The sequence below is a fragment of the Leucopleurus acutus genome, assembly GCF_964270905.1.
Source record: "Leucopleurus acutus genome assembly, chromosome: 13".
Classification (NCBI taxonomy): Eukaryota; Metazoa; Chordata; class Mammalia; order Artiodactyla; family Delphinidae; genus Leucopleurus; species Leucopleurus acutus.
In genome coordinates, this window is record NC_139155.1 from 25,524,829 (window position 1) to 25,542,861 (window position 18,033).

At 51.4% G+C, this 18,033-nt stretch overlaps 1 protein-coding gene across 3 annotated transcripts in view; it reads right to left on the reverse strand.

The window, feature by feature from the left end:
* The window catches only part of CTIF (cap binding complex dependent translation initiation factor), a 303,031-nt gene that overhangs the window by 174,715 nt on the left and 110,283 nt on the right, over positions 1–18,033 (reverse strand). For all 3 annotated transcript variants that reach the window (XM_082853169.1, XM_082853167.1, XM_082853168.1), the window contains exon 6: positions 12,163–12,238. In XM_082853169.1, the coding sequence (XP_082709295.1) occupies positions 12,163–12,238 (76 nt within the window). The remainder of the gene's footprint in view (positions 1–12,162; positions 12,239–18,033) is intronic.

Consider the following 18,033-nt stretch of genomic DNA (forward strand, 5'->3'; position numbering starts at 1 on the left):
ACCAGGGTGCAACCTTGTTGAACCGGGACTGGTCCAAGTCACCAGGACCTTCCCGAGACGGCTGGGGTGTTACACCAGCCCTGGAAACTGCTCTAGGAACAGATGGTGGGGCTGCACGTGGGGTAACCCCGCTCACCCTGGGCTTTGGGGCCCCTCCTGGAAGGACCACTGGGTCACTGGGGTGGGTGTGTGCATGAGCGTGGCCCTGCCTCTGAGGGATGGTAGCCAGGGCCACCCCGCAGGCCAGCTTAGGGCCTGCTCTCAGCCTGGGCTCCTGGTACCTCTGCTGGCCTCCCCCTCCCAAGCCCAGGTCATTCCGGGGTTGGGGGTGGGTGGGTAGAGCAGCTCCTGCTGTCTGTGAGATGTCCTGGGCCCAGCAGAGGTCATGAGGGAGGCCATCTTCAGTCTGGCCTTGCTTGGGCCTGCTACTCCGCCACCCTCCCCCATCCAACTGATTAAGCCCTCTGTCCCTCAGCAAAGGATTCTGGGTATGGTCTGGCCCAAAGCAGGGCATGGACCAGATGACGTCTCTACTGGGGGAAGGTCCTCTTTTTAAGGGACCCTGGCCTGTCCCTAACGAAGCAACGTAATGTCCTTCCTTGGCTACTGTGGGAAGATGTGTACAATCTTAGGAATTCCTTAGAGGTCCCAGGAAGAGAGCGCAAGGATTGGTCAGGCCTTAGGATTTGGCTCTTGGCTTCCTAAATCCTCCTTCCATCATACATTTCTCTGCTCAAGAACGTTCGGTTGAGTCCCTGTTTGGTCAGGTTCCAAGGCCTCGAGCACCCGCACCGACTGCTCTCTCTGCTGTTGGACACGTCCCTTCAGGACTCCAGGACTCCCCCATTCTCCGTGGCCTCCATTTCTTCTGAACCACTGCTTGCTTAGTTCTGCAGCCCTAATGCCATACCTTTGCTTTTCTCTCTGTGAAACAACAGGAGAACCTCAAAACTGGCCTACACTGAAGTCCTCCAAATGCCCACGAAAGCCCTCAGGACTGGGATGGTGGGATGGTGGTCTGATTCATCTAGGACAATTTCACCAAGCAGGTGAAACTTGACAGGGCCGTGAAAGAGCAGGGAGATTGGACAAGGGAGAGATAAGGACGCACGAGGTCTACGGGGCACACAGTCTTCGAGATCTCTGTCTTTGTAGGAGCTGGGAGAACACAACCTAATCTCTATCCCTCTACCGCAACCTCCGCCCCCAAATCACAGGAGGGACGTGTGGATGGTGTCCGTCTTGTCTGTCAAGCTCCCCAGTTCTGTGCTTGCTTCCAGGTGTAACTGAGCTACGTAGTAAGGCCACTTCACACCTGTAGAGTGTTTTTTGGTCATTATACGACCTGGTTTATATTGTGACCCTCAGCAAAGCCTTGCAATGAAAGTCAAACCCGTATATGATCCCATGTTACAGCTGAAGAAATGGGAGCTGGAAGAGAATCATTTTGGATGAACTCCAAGATGTTCTGCGTGTAGAACCGAAGGCCTCTCGGATGACAAGTGAATGAACTTGTTTGTCACCTGTTTTAACTCTCAGGGCTTTTTTTCTGTTTATACTCTGGATCAGTGTTTATCAATCTTTTCCTGTAAAGGGCCAGATCGGATATATTTAGGCTTTGACGGTGGTAGGGTCCACATTGCAGCTACTCGACTCTGCTTCGTAACACAAACACAACCACGGCCAGTGAACAAATGAATGGGCGTGGCCATGTGCCAATAAAACTTTATTTGCAGAAACAGGCTGGAGGGCTGGACTTGGTCTGCAGACCACAGTTTGCCCACCCCTGTCTAAGACCCTAACTGTGCTACGGATAATTGAGGCTGTCCTGTAAGGGAGGCAGATGTTTCCGGGATGCCCTAGAGCCAGAAAGCACTTGCCACCTCCAGTCCCCCCTCCCTGCATTCTGCCCGCACCCCGAGACTGTGAGAACCTGGTCCAGACTCAGCCAGTCGCCCGCTTCCCAGGAACTTTCCTAGCTGTCCCCAACAAACCTCTTCATGCCCCAAATAATAATTTCTTGTAAAAATACTCCCAAACAACAAAAGTAAAAATAGGCTGGCCTCACAGCACACACTGCCTATGCCTTGCTACCTGGTGGTCTCAGACAGGAAACCATGGATCGAAGAAGTCCTGGTCTCCTCCTTTATTGTATGGGCACCTATTTTTATCCTGAGGGAGGAAGCACCGGGTGGGTGGGAGGGTGGCCAGAGAGCAGAGGGGCTCTCCTAGGTGAGCACCCCTGCTCAGAGCCAGGGCAGGATCTGGAGTCGGCAGGGGTTGGGGAGAGGCCCCTGGAAACCTTTCCGATTAAAAAAAAGGAAAAACATCTCTTCCTCTGTCAAAGGTGTCAGTAGGGGCTCCTGTCTCCCTCACCCCACCCCCTCCTCCTCTCTTTCCATTTTTAGTGCCTACAGCAGTAGAGAAAAAAAAAAAAAAGAAAGATGTCCATTTTCTTGTTCTTGCTTATTAAGGAAATGACATTCACCCCTAACTTGCTGTACGTGACTACAGTCACCTAGAATTAGAAAATGGTTTTCCATCACCTCTTCCTCCTCCGTCACTCCTTACAAAGGAGCGCCAGGCTGCCTGAATTCCAATCCCACTCCCCCATTTGTAAGCCATGTGATTTGGGGCAGGTATTTGATCTCAGTTTTTTTGTCTGCAAGATGATGATAATAGTAGTACCTGTACTCCACAGGGCAGTTACGAGAATTCAGAGATGATACATGCGGACACGTAGCTCAGATGGTACGCGATTTACGTGAGCCCCTGCGAAGGACTGTGGGGTGCTGGGGGTGAGTCCCTCTGGGATAGGAGCAAGTCAGGGCTCATTTAGTCACTCACCTAATATTTAATGAGCACTTATATGAGCCCGCGTGGAACGTAACATTCCAGTGGAGGAGGCAGACCACAAAAATAAAGCATGCGTGTGATGATCACTATGGAGAAAAATTAAGTGGGGGTGGGTGGGAATGGAGAATACGGAATGGGGGTGACATCTGACCAGAGACAGCATCGTCTGTAGAAGGAGATCAGTAACAGCACACCCTCCACAGGGACGATGTGAGCATAAGTAAGATAAGGAAAAGAAGGCACCGCCACAGTTCCTGCAGCCCGGAAGGCACTTAGCCAGTGTCTGCACTGCGTTGCAGTCATTCATCACTAGATGCTCATTACAGGGACATGAGGAGAATTGCATGTCCTGGTTCACTGAAAAGGCAGCGGCCCCTGCGTTTAAACTCAGTCCATCATGACTAAGACAATGCCTGGTCCACAGAAAGATGCCCAGTCAATCCTAGCGGGCTCAGTTAATGAAGTCAGACCGGACCCCCCATGGGACCAAGACGGGACATGAAGCAGGATTTGTGGAAGGGCACAGGCCTGGGGTTGTGAGGGGGGACTTAGTTTTTACATGATTTTAATAATCCTCATGCCTGTGAGTTAGCATGTCCTGGAAGTTCCAGACGACTTGGCCACAGGGCTGGTATAGCTCTAGGGAATGATAAAGTCACTCCTTCCCATCTGGAGGGCTGGGAATTGGGCTTCCAGCCGCTCCCATCCAGTGTGGGGCAGCCCCTTCCCACCAACCCTGAGTCCACGCTGCAACAGCGCCACCTGCTGGAGGAACAAGGCTGCTCCCGCATCTGCCACCGTTTTTATTCCTCCGAGCACTCAGTGATTTTCATTCTGAAAGCTCACGTGTCCCTCAGATTCCTGGCGGGTGGGGTGGGGTGTTTCTCACCCTGTCTTTATTCGGGGCCAAGCAGGTAAATGGGGTGCTTAACCCCAGGCCTCACTGTCCCCCTCCTTTAGCTGGTCTCCTGTCCTCACTCTGGGTCCCATGTGAAGAGAGTACTTGGGCCCATCCAGGAGGCCAGAAATCCCACTCGACTTAGCCATGTTCTTTGTTCCGTGTGCGCGCCGTGCCGACCTCCCATCGGTGGGCCTACACATCACGTACTGCACTAAACTAGGTCAGTCACCAGAGGATCAGAGCAACGGACCTGACCAGGTCAGGGTGAGCTCATAATTAACTGCAGACAGACACAGAATTTAGTTTCAAAATTTCCTAACAGGAAAACAAAATAAGTTGGGTTATGCAGTTCCCACTGTCAGACAAAAGACGGCAGGCGAAACGTTTCTGACAGAGAATTCAAGGAAAAATGATCAAAATGTGTCCTTTCAGAAAGCCTTAGGCAAGACATGAGATAACTCAACAACAATGTCTTTCAACTGGCCTTTTGTTTAAAACGCAGAAGCATCCAGGGCCGTGTGTGGAATAAAGAGGCCGTATTTCTGCAGGGGCCTGAGGAGATGCTGAGGGGAAACTGTTCAAGTCACCACCCCTCAGGGGGAAGGAGCCCAGGGTGGTGTCTAGGCTGGAGGTCTTGGGCCAGAGGGGAGGAGAGGGGAGCGCAAGGGGAGAGCAGAACCCATTCAGATTCGGTTCCCTTGTCTTGCACTGAACTCAGTCAAGTTTATGGGGCTCCATCAATCCCCTCAGCACCGCCTGCCAGCCCCTGTCCTTCCAACGGCAGAAGCCAGCACTCTGTAATTCTCTAAGCCCCACGCCGGCGGGTCTCTCCCCTGCAGGCCCAGGTGAAACCGTCTGGTGCGGGGAAGGCCACCAGCACGCCTCACTCCGTGGGGTGAGCACCCTCCTTGTCTGTGCAGCTGACAGAGGCTTAATGGGTGTGCCCTCCTGGGAGCTGCCATGTGTTCCCAGGGGTGTGAGGATTGGAGGTCGGGGGGGGGCGGTCCCTGGAGGAATGTCAGGCCTGTGCATGGCAGGGGACACCTGGACCAAACAGGTACTTCCTTCACGTGTGCGGTTGCCTCCTTCACTGCCTCATCTTCTCCCTTGTTCTGGGGAGAAGGCCTGAGCCTGGAGGGCCTGCGTCATTTTGGGGATAATGTTAAGCACCGTATCTGCATGCTGAGCACCAGCAAGGCAAGGACACCTTTGGCTGCTAGGGACAAGGGACCTCCCGTTGCGAATGTGACTGCGGAGTCTCCAGAGCGGCGCGCTGGTGCCCTCTAGTGGGAGCAGATCACGGCGCAGCCATCCGTCCCTCTGCACCTGCCATACCTGACCCTGGGGCCACCCTGGGAGCGGGATTACAAATGATGGGGGCTGGAATGTCCACATCACTGCCAATACGGCAGGCTGGCCAACGGCCTTCCACGGTTCACAACAGAGGTGCCAAAAATGCAGGCGGGACCCCCAGGATTCCATTCTAAGCCCAGCTGTATAGGTGTCAGCTTCTGCCCTGCCCTGTGGCTTCACCGCCTGAAACCATGACGGATGTCCTCCTGAATCCATGTTACCACGTTCAGGGACTCCAGCTGCCCTTCCCAATCAGAGCTCTTGGGGAGCAAAGCTAGCTTCAGCTCACCTGAGGCTGCTGAGTTTGGGGCTGCTGAAATCTGGCTTCTGGCTGTCACCCAGCCCAGCTCACTCGCTCTTCCCCCTCAACTATCACTACAGGGAGGCAGACCTTGGGGACAGTCAACATCACCAGCATCAGCCTTTACTGACCAACTAAACGCCTCTTATGGGTGGAGAACTGTGCCTGGCGGATGTGGGTACCTACTGTCTGCCCTGCTGCCTCAGGTTCTTGGGTGGCTCCAGGGGCCTGAGTCTCAGCAGTGGGGTTCCTGGATTTATTGCCCACTGTGCAAATACAACCAGGTGGGACCACCAGGGATCGAGTCCTTGGCTTTGGCTGGAGGGGGCCGTGGACAGGCACCCAGGCATCAGCAGCTGGCCTCTGACTGAGGCACTCCCACCAAGGACCACTCACTGTGACACGTGCCCCCTGTGTGACTCCCAGTGAGAGACAAGCTAGCGCTCCCAGAGATCTACAACAGGCATTAAGTTGGAGGCCCACAGGGGCCCTCGGCTCCTGACTCAGACATTCTTTCAAGCCCCAGGCTGCAGACACTGCATGGCACTGGAGAGGCAGATGGAGCATTCAGGGAGGGGACCAGACTTCCCTCTACAGGGACGCTGACCTGGGCAAGGCACCAGCGTTCGCGCAGGCGTTGATAGCTGCAACTCTGCTCTACTGTCATCAGAGCACATGTCTCATTTCTCTTCTAGACTGTGCCCCTCCTGGCAACTGTATCTCATGCAGTTCTCTCTCTCTCTCTAAAAGGCTGGTGCAAAGCCCCTGTCCATGAAGAAGAGTTAGGCGGACAAGTGAAGGAAAGAGGAAATCGGGGCAGAAGCACCCTTGCTGACCCGACTGCCTCTTTCTCCGCCAGTCCCTTTGCCCTTGGATGGGGTCATGGGACTAGTTCTGTCCAATGGGCTAAGTACAAATGATACTTCTGGGTCAAAGCATTTGAGACCCAGATCATGACCCTCCAGCTCTCTCTTTGTCCCTGCCAGGGCCACCTGGGTACTGTGGGTTGAGATGGTAGGGCCACAGAATGGAATCCAACTGGACCTTTGAGCCCCTGCTTTGGAAAGGAGCTGCCCTGGAGGGTATCTAGACCCTCAGCAGAAATCTCAGGAAGTGACAAATAATATCCTGTGTGTGAGGCCTCTGAGATCTGGGGGTTTGTTTAATATCATGCCATGGCCTATAGTATCTGAACACAGCAGATGATTGAAAAATTCTGTCTTGTTTAAAAAAAAAAAAAAAAAAGACATACGCCCCGGTTATCACACCAACAAGAGCATAATCAGGTTCATGTCAAAGTTCTGCTGGGAAATGATGGTAGAAACTCACAGGCAGAAGGATGGACTGAACGTTAAGACAAATATCCGCCTCTCTTCTTCTGGGTGAAAGAAGTGGAGAGCAGGTGGGCAACGAGCTTCAGGCCAACCTTCTCCCTGCGTTGTCCTATTTTTGTTCCTTCCTGCCTCCAGGAGGGGAGGGGAGGCTCTAGGTTTCTTTCTTCTCCTCAAAGCCTGACTTCTGTCTTAGACAGTCCCTAGGAAGCCCACTCATCTCTGCTCAGGCCCTTGACTGCTGTGGATGGGCTGGGGTCCCCACGCTATGGGTGGGGCTTCCCTCCCATTCAGCAGTCTTCAGCTGGGAGCATGCTGTCTCCCAGATGTATTTGGAAATGGGAGGTGTTTTTGGTGGTCACTGTGACTGTCCTCTCCCCACTCTCCTCAGTGGTTGAAACTGGGAACATTAAATACCTGTACGTATGGGACAGGTCCACACAATTAAGATCTGTCCCACCCCAAATGCCAATAGCTAGGCTAGCTGACCCTGAGGCCCCTAGGCCAAACAACGGAACCAGCCAGCCCTGTCTAAAACACTAGGAAAATTCAGAAAACAAACACCCTGACGTGCTCTCTCACCTGACCTCAAATTCTACCACCAGAGATATATGTTTTGGGACCAGGAGGCCTGTTGGCCTTGTCCTAATGGTACCATATGAAATGCAAACACCTCAAAGAGACGTCAAGCCCTGAGCATGATCAACTAAAACTTTTCAACTCTTGTGGATAATTTTGATAAAACTGCAGATATTCTGTGATGCTTCAACAAATACAGATTCCTGGGTACAATCAGTGGGTGTGGTCACCCGCCTCCAGGATGGCCCCCAATGACCTGGCCCCCTGATATTCACACCTTTGTATAGTTCCTTCTACATTGTACCAGGGTTGGTCTGTGCAATCAACGTATATAGCTTGTGGCATGGTGAGAGGACGTCACTTCCCAGATTAGGTTAAAAAAGATTGGGACTTCTGTGTTGGAAGCTCTCCACTCTCTCACCCGTGATATGTCTATGTCTGTCTCTCTGTCTCTCTTCCTTCCTCCCTCCTTTTGGCGGAAGCCAGCTGCCATGATGTGACCCTCAAGCGGCTTATGGAGAGGCTCATGTGAATGAAGCCTTCTGCCAGCAGCCAGGGCAGAATCGAGTCCCCTGCCCTCTGCCATGGCAGGGAGCCACCATGGTAGTGAGTCCTCCAGCCCCGGTCCAGCCTTCAGATGACTGCAGCCCCAAATGACACCTTGATCACAGCTTTGTGAGAAACCCTGAGCCAGAACCACCTGGCTAAGATGCTCCCAGATTCCTGACCCTCAAAAACGGTGTGTGGTAACAAATGTTTATTGTTTTAGGCTGCTAAATTTTGAGCAACTTATTACACAGCAATAGATAACTAATACAGTGGATCTAGGGTAGGACCCAGAAAGCTGTAGATCTGCTGAGGGACTTGTCTGTTGGTAGTTTTCTGAGGGCAAAGCTGGTTCAAAGTGTTGGTGTGTGTGAGTATCAAAGCCCGTCCCCTGTGTGGATCCTGACTGGGCATGGAGATCAGAGGTGTAGGTTTCCACTCCCGGCACCTCTCAGGGCTGATGTCTCACGCAGTCCCTAGAGACCAAGAACGTTTGCTGATGGATCGTTTCTGAGAGAGAGAAAACCCTAGAATATGCAACCTGAGCGGGACCTTGGTCAGATGATTTTCAAAATCTGTTCAGTAGTGGAACCATATCTTCAAATGAAACCATTTGTAGAAGACTGGTTTAGAGACGGGCTGAGCTGTTCTGGGTGAGCCTGCGTGGGGGTCCCCTCGAGCCTGCTTCTTCAGCCACCCCACTCCCCACTCCAGGAGCGCCCCTGAGACGCCTCTGGAAAATCCCAGAGCTTTACAGGTTGCAAACCTCTAATCTAGTTCAACTGTGTCATTTTACTGATGAGTAAACCAAGGCCCACAGAAGGGAGGTCACTGGCACGTCTGTGGCAGACGCCTATCCTTTGACTCTCGTGACCTCTGATGCAATCTTTCTGCACTCCTTGGGTTGCCGCTCAGGACAAATGCACAAGGTGGAGATGGGGTATAGGAAATAGCTCCCTCCCCCACCTCCTAAGAAAGTGGGGAGCCCCAGAGCCTGTCCACCAGCAGAGGGAGCTCCTCCTACGTGCCAGGCAGTGTTTTCAGTGCTTCACGTGAATGCATGTGCTCAATCTTCCAGACAATCCTAGGACGTAGATACCGTTATTATCCTATTTCACACAGGAGGAAGGAGGCAGAGCAGGGTAAGGAACTAGCCCGACCCCTTGGCTAGTCAGTGGCACGGCCAGGATGCCATGGTGTCCAGACACCAAGCCCTTAACCCCTGCACTCCACTGCCTCCCCCAGGTAAGGGCCTGGCTCCCTCTCCCTTCCAGCGGGAGTGAAAGGGCCTCTGTTGTGCTCCCCAAGGAGCTGGGAGGCAGTCACCCAACAGGAGATGTGGTCACACCTGTAACTTTTCCGGCCAGGATGCCCCAGGCTTCTGGCTCAAAGGCCACTGAGGGGTCAACACCTCTCCTAGGGCAGGGGGCTCCTCACCTAGGTCGGTGTCTCTCAAATGTACTTTTTCTGTCAATCTCGAATGCTGTAGGCATTTAGGGATGGAGCGATAAAGTAGCGATTGCTGAGTACTTTACCTTTATATCAGCTGTGAGAATTTAGTACAGATCCAGGCCAGAGGGTATTTCATTAGCCGATACTCTGTGCCTTTGACCTACACATCACGGCCTAGACCTTATTATTATTTTTCTCTCAAGCATAGGAAAGTTGCAAGAACAGTGCAAAGAGCCCCTCCCCCCACCCCCTCCCCCTCACTCAGGTTTCTCTCTCCCTCTGGGGATCTACACACTCATTATCATTCATCTTTTTCTAAACCATCTGAGGACACGCTGCAGACATGAGCCCACATATCCCGCAAATATTCTAGCGTGTGTTTCTCAACAACAAGGACACTCACCTACCTAACCATCATATAGCCCCCTAAATCAGGACACTTCTGGCCAAGAAACACTACTGCCACGGACCCCAATTCACATTCTCCCACTGTCCAACAAGGTCTCTATTTCTTTATGGTCCAGGACCTCAAAAATGAATACATATTGCATTTAGTTGTCTGCGTCTTCAATCCCCTTCAATCTGGGAGATTCCTCAGTCTTTCACGTCCAAGCAGTTTTAGAAGATGGCCTTTCCATTTGGTTCCTCAGGACCAGAGGCAGGCTGTGCTTTCTTGGCAGGAAAACCCCAGAAATGATGCTGGGCTTTCTCCCTGCAGCACATCAGGTGTCCACTCACCCCACACTAATGATGTTAACCCTGATCACCTGGTCAGGTTGGAGCCTGACAGGTTTCTCCACCATCAAGTGACCACACTTTCCCTTATAATGAGGTGAGCCCTACAGGTGCCCCAGCCTGGTGCCTGGTGAGTTTCCAGTCTGCAAGGCAGGGAGGAGTCCAAAGAGAGCCAGGTGGTCTCAATGAGTTAAGGGGACAGAGTTCAAAATTCAGGGAGTCCAAGGCCACTAGAATTTGGAAGGCAGAGTAGCAGAGAGGAGAGAGCTGCACACAGAGAGAAATCCAGAAATTGCAGGCCCTTGGGTCTTTGGCCGAGCACCAATTTGTGCATGTATGTGAGGAAACTTCCGGGGCTGGTGAAAAGCTACCTGCAACAAACTGATGGAGTAATCCCCTAAGATCACACACGGCTGGAAATAGTTTGTATTCCCAGCTGACATGGTGGAAATACCTCCTAGGACATAAAGCACGGAGTGGCAACTTCAGAAGGCTATTGACCCAGTAGCAGAGCAAACTTTGCTCTAAAGGCTTCCCACCTAACAAAGATTAAAAAGCAAGCCTTGAAAGGATCAAACTCTTGAAGTAACTTAACTGTGTCCTGGAATACAGTTCCAAATATTTTAATTAATAATAATAATATCCAACACCCTAAAATTCCTAATATCTTGCATCTAATATAAAATTACCAAGCATGCAAGGAAAAACACAACCCATACCCAAGAGAAAAATCAATTAACAGAAACAGACTGTGAAATGACATGGATGACAGAATTAGTAGAGAAGGACATTACAACAGCTACTATAAAATATTCCATATGCTCAAGAAGATAGGAGAAAGCATGAGCATGAGGAGGAGAGAAATGGAAGATAACCAAAAAAAAAAATCCATAACTGAACTTCTAGAGATGAACAATATAATATCTGAAATGAAAAATATACAGGACAGGATTAACAGTAGATTAGACACTGCAAGAAAAGATGAGTGAACTTGAAGACATAGCAATAGAAACTATCCAAAATGAAACACAGAAAAAAAAAGACTAAAAAAAAAGCAGAGCTTTGGTGAACCATGGGAAAATATGAAGAAGCACAGCATGCATATAATTGGAATTGCAGAGTGTGGGTTCTGGGGGAGGTGAGGAAGATAATGGCTGAAATTTTTCCAAATTTGATATAAACCTACACTGTAAACCTACAGATGCAAGAAGCTCAATAAACTCCAAGTGGAAGAAACACAAGGAAAACCCAGCCCAAGTCACATCCCAATCAGATTGCTGAGGCCTTGACTGTTCATTCTATTGCCTCCCATGAATAGGCCCAAGGCATAAACACTCAGCCAAAAAGTGGGTAAGTCCTGCAGGGAGCTGGAAGAGAAGAATGGATGCAGCTGACATAGCCAGACAGACTGGGAAGAGAGAGGAAAGCGTGATGTGGTGAGTGCAGTGCGGGGCAGGTCACGCGGGGCAGGATCGGTCTTGGAGGAGGGTTTGCTGCTCCCCTCCTCTGCAGGAGGCCTAGCCTCATTCCCGGAAGCAGCTACACTCCTACAGCTTCTGCCCGAAGTCCAGCACCAGAAGCATCTAGGGACCTAGATTTGCTGTCTCTTTGCTGAGTAATCCTCTTGTCCTGGAGCCCGGCCCGATTCAGGGAAAGGAGTCCAATCAATGACAAAACCAGCAAGCACAGCAGACACCTGGAGGCTGGCAGGACAACTCCACTTTTCAAAGGCCTAAAAATAGCCCTGACCACATTTGAAACCATGACAGCCCTGCCAGTCCCACCGGAACACGCTGCAGGTTGCCTCACCTCAGACGTTTCAGGTCAAGGGACAAAAGCTTCCCAGTTTGCTGAGTTGCCAGTGCATGGGCCATTTCATCCACGTCAGGTCTGCCACCAGCACCTGTGGCACAGCTGAGCACAGGCTGCCACACACACATCACAGTGGGACACTTTGCACCAAGGCAGGTACCCACCCCAGCCCACCTACCACTGCGGTACATCCAGCTATACCCTGCAGGAACAAGGGGCCAGTGGGAGAGTTTAGGCCCTGACCAGGCCGAGGGCAGGGGGAGGGGTGCTGTTGGAGACTCTGCCCCTATACCTACCTGCCAGGCCGGGAGGACCTTCTCGATGTCATTCAGGTTGATTCCATCCCCATCTTCCAGCTTCCCTTTTCCACACCTGGACCAGAAAAAACATAACAACACTGAAAGGACAGCTCATTCATGCATCCTGTCCAGGCCCAGCAAGCAGGAAGAGCAGGGGTGGTCAGGAGACACCAGGTCCTACTCTCCCTCAAGGCCGAAGAATCAGCCTGTCCCACCTGGGGGAAATGGCCCTGGAGAAATGCTCTCCTCCCTCAGGCCTGCAACACAGGCCCTTCCTTGAGGACAAAGGACTCTGTGCAGGCAGGAATGTGGGACCTGTCACAGATCCTGCAAAAACCCATCATTTTGCCCGGTTACACCAAGGGGAAAGCAAATGAACAGAGAGATCGAGCAACTTTCTCAAGGTCACACAGGCCCCCAACAGGGATTCCTCCCTCCTGGGCCTGACTTTGCCAGTCCAGCAAGCCCGCTCAGATGCCAATGCTTTGTATTCATGTCCTCTGTGGGCGGGCACACCTTCAGACCACAGGTGCTGACCCCAATTCACTGGCAAAGGCCCACATCTTCCACATATTTGAGGGTGCAGACTCTGGAACTGCAGGACTTGGAACCCCAGTGGCATCACTTACTAACTGGGTGACCCTGCTCCAGTCACTTTCCCTCTCTGTAACTCAGTTTCCTCATTTGTAAAATGGGGATAATTACTAGCGCCTAACATCACAAGGTGGTTGGAGGATTAAATTAGTTAATGTATTGAAGTGCTTAGACCTGTGCCCAGCATACAGTAAACGCTATAATAAAGGTATATGTAGAAAATATATTATCATGGTAAATACAGGCAATAATTCAGTAAAATTATAACAAAACAAATAATAAGGTAAATATATTAGTGCTACTAGGACTGTTATATTTACTGTCATTGTTGTTATTGTTATTGGGGCAGAGCAGCAGCGCAGTGACTGATTAATAGCATAGATTCTAGAGCCAACACAGCCTCATGCAAGTTACTCAGTTTTTCTGGGCCTCTAGATTCCTCATCTGTTGAAGGAATAACAGCTCCTACCTCCCCAAGCTGTGGTGAGTTTTAGATAATACAGGCAAGCGGCTAGAACCTGGATTGGTGTATGCACAGTGCACGGTAAGTATCAGTTACTATTACTATTATGTATTGTTATTATTGTTGCTATTATTATTATCAGGTATGGTGAGGGCTACCTGATGGGTTGGTGGCAGCATGTTCAAGTTCCAGAGTTAATGCAACTCTCAAATTTCAGAGTAATTAATTCATTTGATCAAATATCCGCCAAGCCTCTCTTGTGTGTTTGGACCTGTCAAGTTTTCCTGGAGCCGTGGGAAATAAATCCCACGTGGTCCCCGCCCTCAGACAGCTCACAGCTCTTAGCCTAGGAGCCTATGCCCATCTACGGGGCAGTGAACCTGAGCACCAGTAGGGGGCAGCATGAGATAAGTGCTATGAAAGTCCCGTGCACAGAAGGCACCCTGAAACTCCAAGGAAGAGAAACGGGGTGGCTACAAAACCCAGCACAGCTTGGGGGAAGGGGTGGGGGATAGGATCTATGCCCCGTTCAACACACGCTTGTGTCCCTGGGGGCTCCGGCTTGGTCTGCGCCCTCCGTGTCACAGCGCGGTGGTAGTAGTGCTCGGTGGCAAGCGAGGACGCGGAGGGGGGGGAGGTGCGACGCGGAGCAGCTCTTCCCAGAGGAGCAGCATCTAGAATAACCTGGGGCGGAGCGGGGGGAGGTGGGACGTGCGATGGTCCAGCAGAGGATCTTGCAGAGCGTCCCAGGCAGAGGGCAAAGGCCTGCGGCTAAGCGCAAGGGTGTTGCCAGCAAGGAGGGCAGGGTTCTTGCGGCTGCAGAGGGGTGGGGGGAGGGGGCCAAGGGGCAAGATGGCGCTGGAAGGCCAGGGTTGGGAGCACAGCTTGGGTTCTGGCCGGTGGAGATGGGGTGGGAGGGGTGTAAGGGGACTTCTTGCCTCTTCAGCCTCCAGCCTGGTGGTGATGTGCAGGGCTGCAGAGGAGGTGGAGAGAGGTCTGGAAACATCCAGCTGCCTTTCAACTAACAAGTCTGCCCGGTAGAGACAGGCTGGCCCGTGAAGACACCACCTGCCCACAGACATCTGTGTTCCCTGCGCGCCGGGGCAGCGGCGGGGAGGGAACTGGGGGCTCTGGGGCTGACACCCCTCCCCCAGGTCATGTGAACATGTAACACACCTCTGGCTCCAACCACCCTCGGGCACCAGCCTAATACATCACGCCACAGCCTTTCCAGTCTCACCTCATCAGCCCCTGGGGTCGGCAAGGAGGGCTGCTGTCCCCCTAGGCCCGCCCTGTCGGGGGCTCAGAACTCCCTGGAGGGACGGCAGGCAGGTTCCAAGGGCAGAAGGTTGCTACAGACCAGCTGAGTCACTGCTGCCAACAGGGTTTCCAAGGTAACAACCTCCACTGATTTCTGTCCCTCCGTGGAAACACGGGCTGCGGGAAGCCTTGGCAACCGAGTGGTACCCGACTTCCAAGAGCTGCTGCCGTGGCTGGGCGTGTGGAGTCCATCCCCGGAAAGGCCGGGCTCCAGGGGTGACACAGTTCTTGGCTTAGCCACAAAGCGGCCACAGGACGCTGCACCCAAACTCCCCAGGATCCCAGGAGAGATGCGATTTGGTCAGAGAGCCAGGCGTCTATAGGAGACCCCGGGGCACTGTCAGCAAATCTGGCCGGCTCCTCTGAGTGAGTGAGGCTGGTGGTGAGCAGGTGTGGCCAGTTCCTCTGGCTCCGGAAGGAGCGAGGGCCCTCAGCACGAGGGGAACCTTTCCTCCCTGGATAGTCATTTGTCGCCACTGCCACACTGTGTTCTGTTAGGACGTTAATTTGTGTGAACTGGTGCAGACGCCTTTGGAAAGCCTGACCATCACTCGCTCCCCAACGGACACCTTCGGTCCATGAGGCAGTGTCATCACTTCTGTCCTTTGGGCCTCAGTTTCCCCACTGGTTTTGCCATCCATGTGCCCCCAGGGGACAAAGGAGAGATAGGCGCTTCCCAGGGAAATGCCACCTCTCTCCAGAAGGCTTCCGCAGACAGTTCATCCCCCCACGGTGCTCACTTCTCTACCCCTGCCCCCCGCATTCACTTTATGTAACTGCACACCTGGCCCTTATTTTATACCGTGTACTCTCTGAACGTGTATGCACAGTCTCAGTCATGAATGGGTTCATGTCTCTTTTTAACAGTAGAGTGAATAGAAATAATGCTTCTGGGCATTATTCTGGGACCATATTGTATACAGTGTGTGTGTGTGTATGTGTGTGTGTGTGTGTGTGTGTGTGTGTTCCTCACCATTGGGGGACCCAGCAGGACTGGTGACTGGGCTTCAGAAGTGCAAAATGCTCCTCCCTTTCCCATGGCACACAGCAAGCTCCAACTGGCTCCCACCACAGGGCAGATGGGGAGCATCGCTTCTGCAGAAAAGCAGCTCCTGAACTTGACCTGCCGAGCAAAGGTCAGCTTTCCTACACTCAGAAGTGTGGAGGGCACAGCCCTGCGCAGCCAAGCAGCTCAGGGGGAAAATGGCCCCAGAGCTGCTGAGTGAGAGGGTTGAGGGCACGGTGAGCGGGTGGACGGGCGTGAGGCAGGGCCAAGGGTTGCGACTCTGCTTTGCACTATCTCCTCCTAACAGGATGCCTCCATGTTCAAGGGCAACTCCTCTCTCTACTCGAGAAAAACATCCCAAGAGTTTGGACAGAACCCTCACAGGGGCACGACAGTGGAAAAAGGAGGTATGGGGAGAAGATGGGGTCTCCTGGGAAAGTCTGATATGAGTGATGGGCCCCTGCCCCCCAAAATATACATGTGCACATAGTTTTACATAAAACTTTAAGGGGATTAAGCCAATTCAAGGATACTCTTGTATCCTTGAGCCTGAGCGCTGGATGGCGTCAGAAGGGCTCAAATCACAGGTCTGCCCCTTGGGCAGGTACTGTGCCTCTCTGAGCTTCGTTTCTCTCATCTCTGAAATAAGGATGCGAGCATCTCCCTCCCAGGTTGTCACGCTTACACTGCAGTCAAACCACTGCTGTCAAGAGGAGGGTGACCACTGGGTGTGAGTGGGGTGGGCAGAGTTAGCAGCGGGACAGGTGAGATGCAGGAATGTAGCCCATAATATCAGCTACATTTTAGCTTGAAGTGACAGGGAGACAAGGGTGGGCAGGGAAGGACTGGAAGGAAAAATAAAAGCCATGAGTATAATTAAAAGAAAAGAATGGAAAATAGCGAGTGCTGGCGAGGATGTGGAAAAATCGGATCCCCTGTGTATTGCTGTTGGGAATGTAAAACATTCAGCTGCTGTGGAAAATAGTTTAGCTGTTCCTCATGAAGTCAACACATAGAATTGCCACGTGTGATACTGTGATTTATAATAAGATGTATCTGATTCACCTCCAGTCTTGGCAAAGAGCTCCTAAAATCTTTGGAATTACCTAAGTGGAGAGTGATCAAGGTGTCTTTTGTTATGTTAATGAGGCGAAATTTGGAAAGTCCCTAGGTCACCTGAGGATCAGAGCTGGTTGCCAGGGGAACCAACCCTGTGGTAGAAGGGTATGAACTTTTATCCCCAGCCTCAGATTTCCAGGGAGGGGAGAGGGGCTGGAGATTGAATCAATCAACAGTAACCAATGATTTCATCAATTATGCCTGTGTAGTGAGGCGTGTCTAAAAACCCAGAAGGACGGGGTTTGGCGAGCTTCTGGGCTGGTGAACACGTGGAGATTCAGGGAGAATGGTGCACGCAGAGAGAGCATGGGAATTCTGCACCTCTTTCCCCATACTGTGTCCTATGCATCTCTTCCATCTGGCTGTTCCTGAGTTACATCCTTACATGATAAACTGTAATCAACTAAGTAAAATATTTTCCTGACCTCTGTGAGCTGCTCAGGCAAATTAATCAAACTCCAGGAGAGGTTGTGGGAACCTCTGATTTATAGCCAGTTGATCAGAAGCACAAGTAGCAGCCTGGACTTCTACTGGTATCTGGTGCTGTATCCAGGGAGACAGTGTCAGAATTGAATTGAATTACAGGACACCCAGCTAGTGTGGAAGAACTGCTTGTGGATTTGGGGAAAAAAATACGCACACATCAGAACTGGTGTCAGAAATTAGCCATGTGACCCAACAATGCCACTCCCAGTCAAAGACCCCGAAAGAATTGAAAACAGAGACTCAAACAAATACTTATACATGAATGTCCATAATAGCATTATTCACGGTAGCCAAAGGATGGGAACAACGCAAATGTCCATCAGCAGACAGATGGATAAACAATTGAATGTTATTCAGCTGTGAAAAGGGTTGAAGTCCTGATATAAGCTACAGCGTGGATAAGCCTCAAAAATATTATGCCAAGTGAAAGAGGCCCAACACGAAGACCACATGTGATCCATATATATATATATATATAGTTCCATACGTATATATATACCTCCAGATATCTATACCTATATATCTATATAGAGATAGGTAGATAGGTATAGGTAGATATCTCCAGAATAGATAAATTCATAGAAACAGAAAGCAAATTGGTGGTTGCCAGGGGTAGGCGTGTGGGGAAATGGGAATAACTGCTTCATGGGTATGGGTTATATCCTGGGGCGTTGAAAATGTTTTGGAACTAGATAGATGTGGTGGTTATGCAACAGTATAAATGTACGAAATGCCACAGAGTCGAACACCTTAAAATGGTTCATTTTATGTTATGTGAATTCTACCTCAGTAAAAATTATCTTAAAAGGAAGGAAGGGAGGGAGGGAGGGAGGAAGAAAGGAAGGAAGGAAGAAAAGAAATCATCTGCCTCACACCCCTG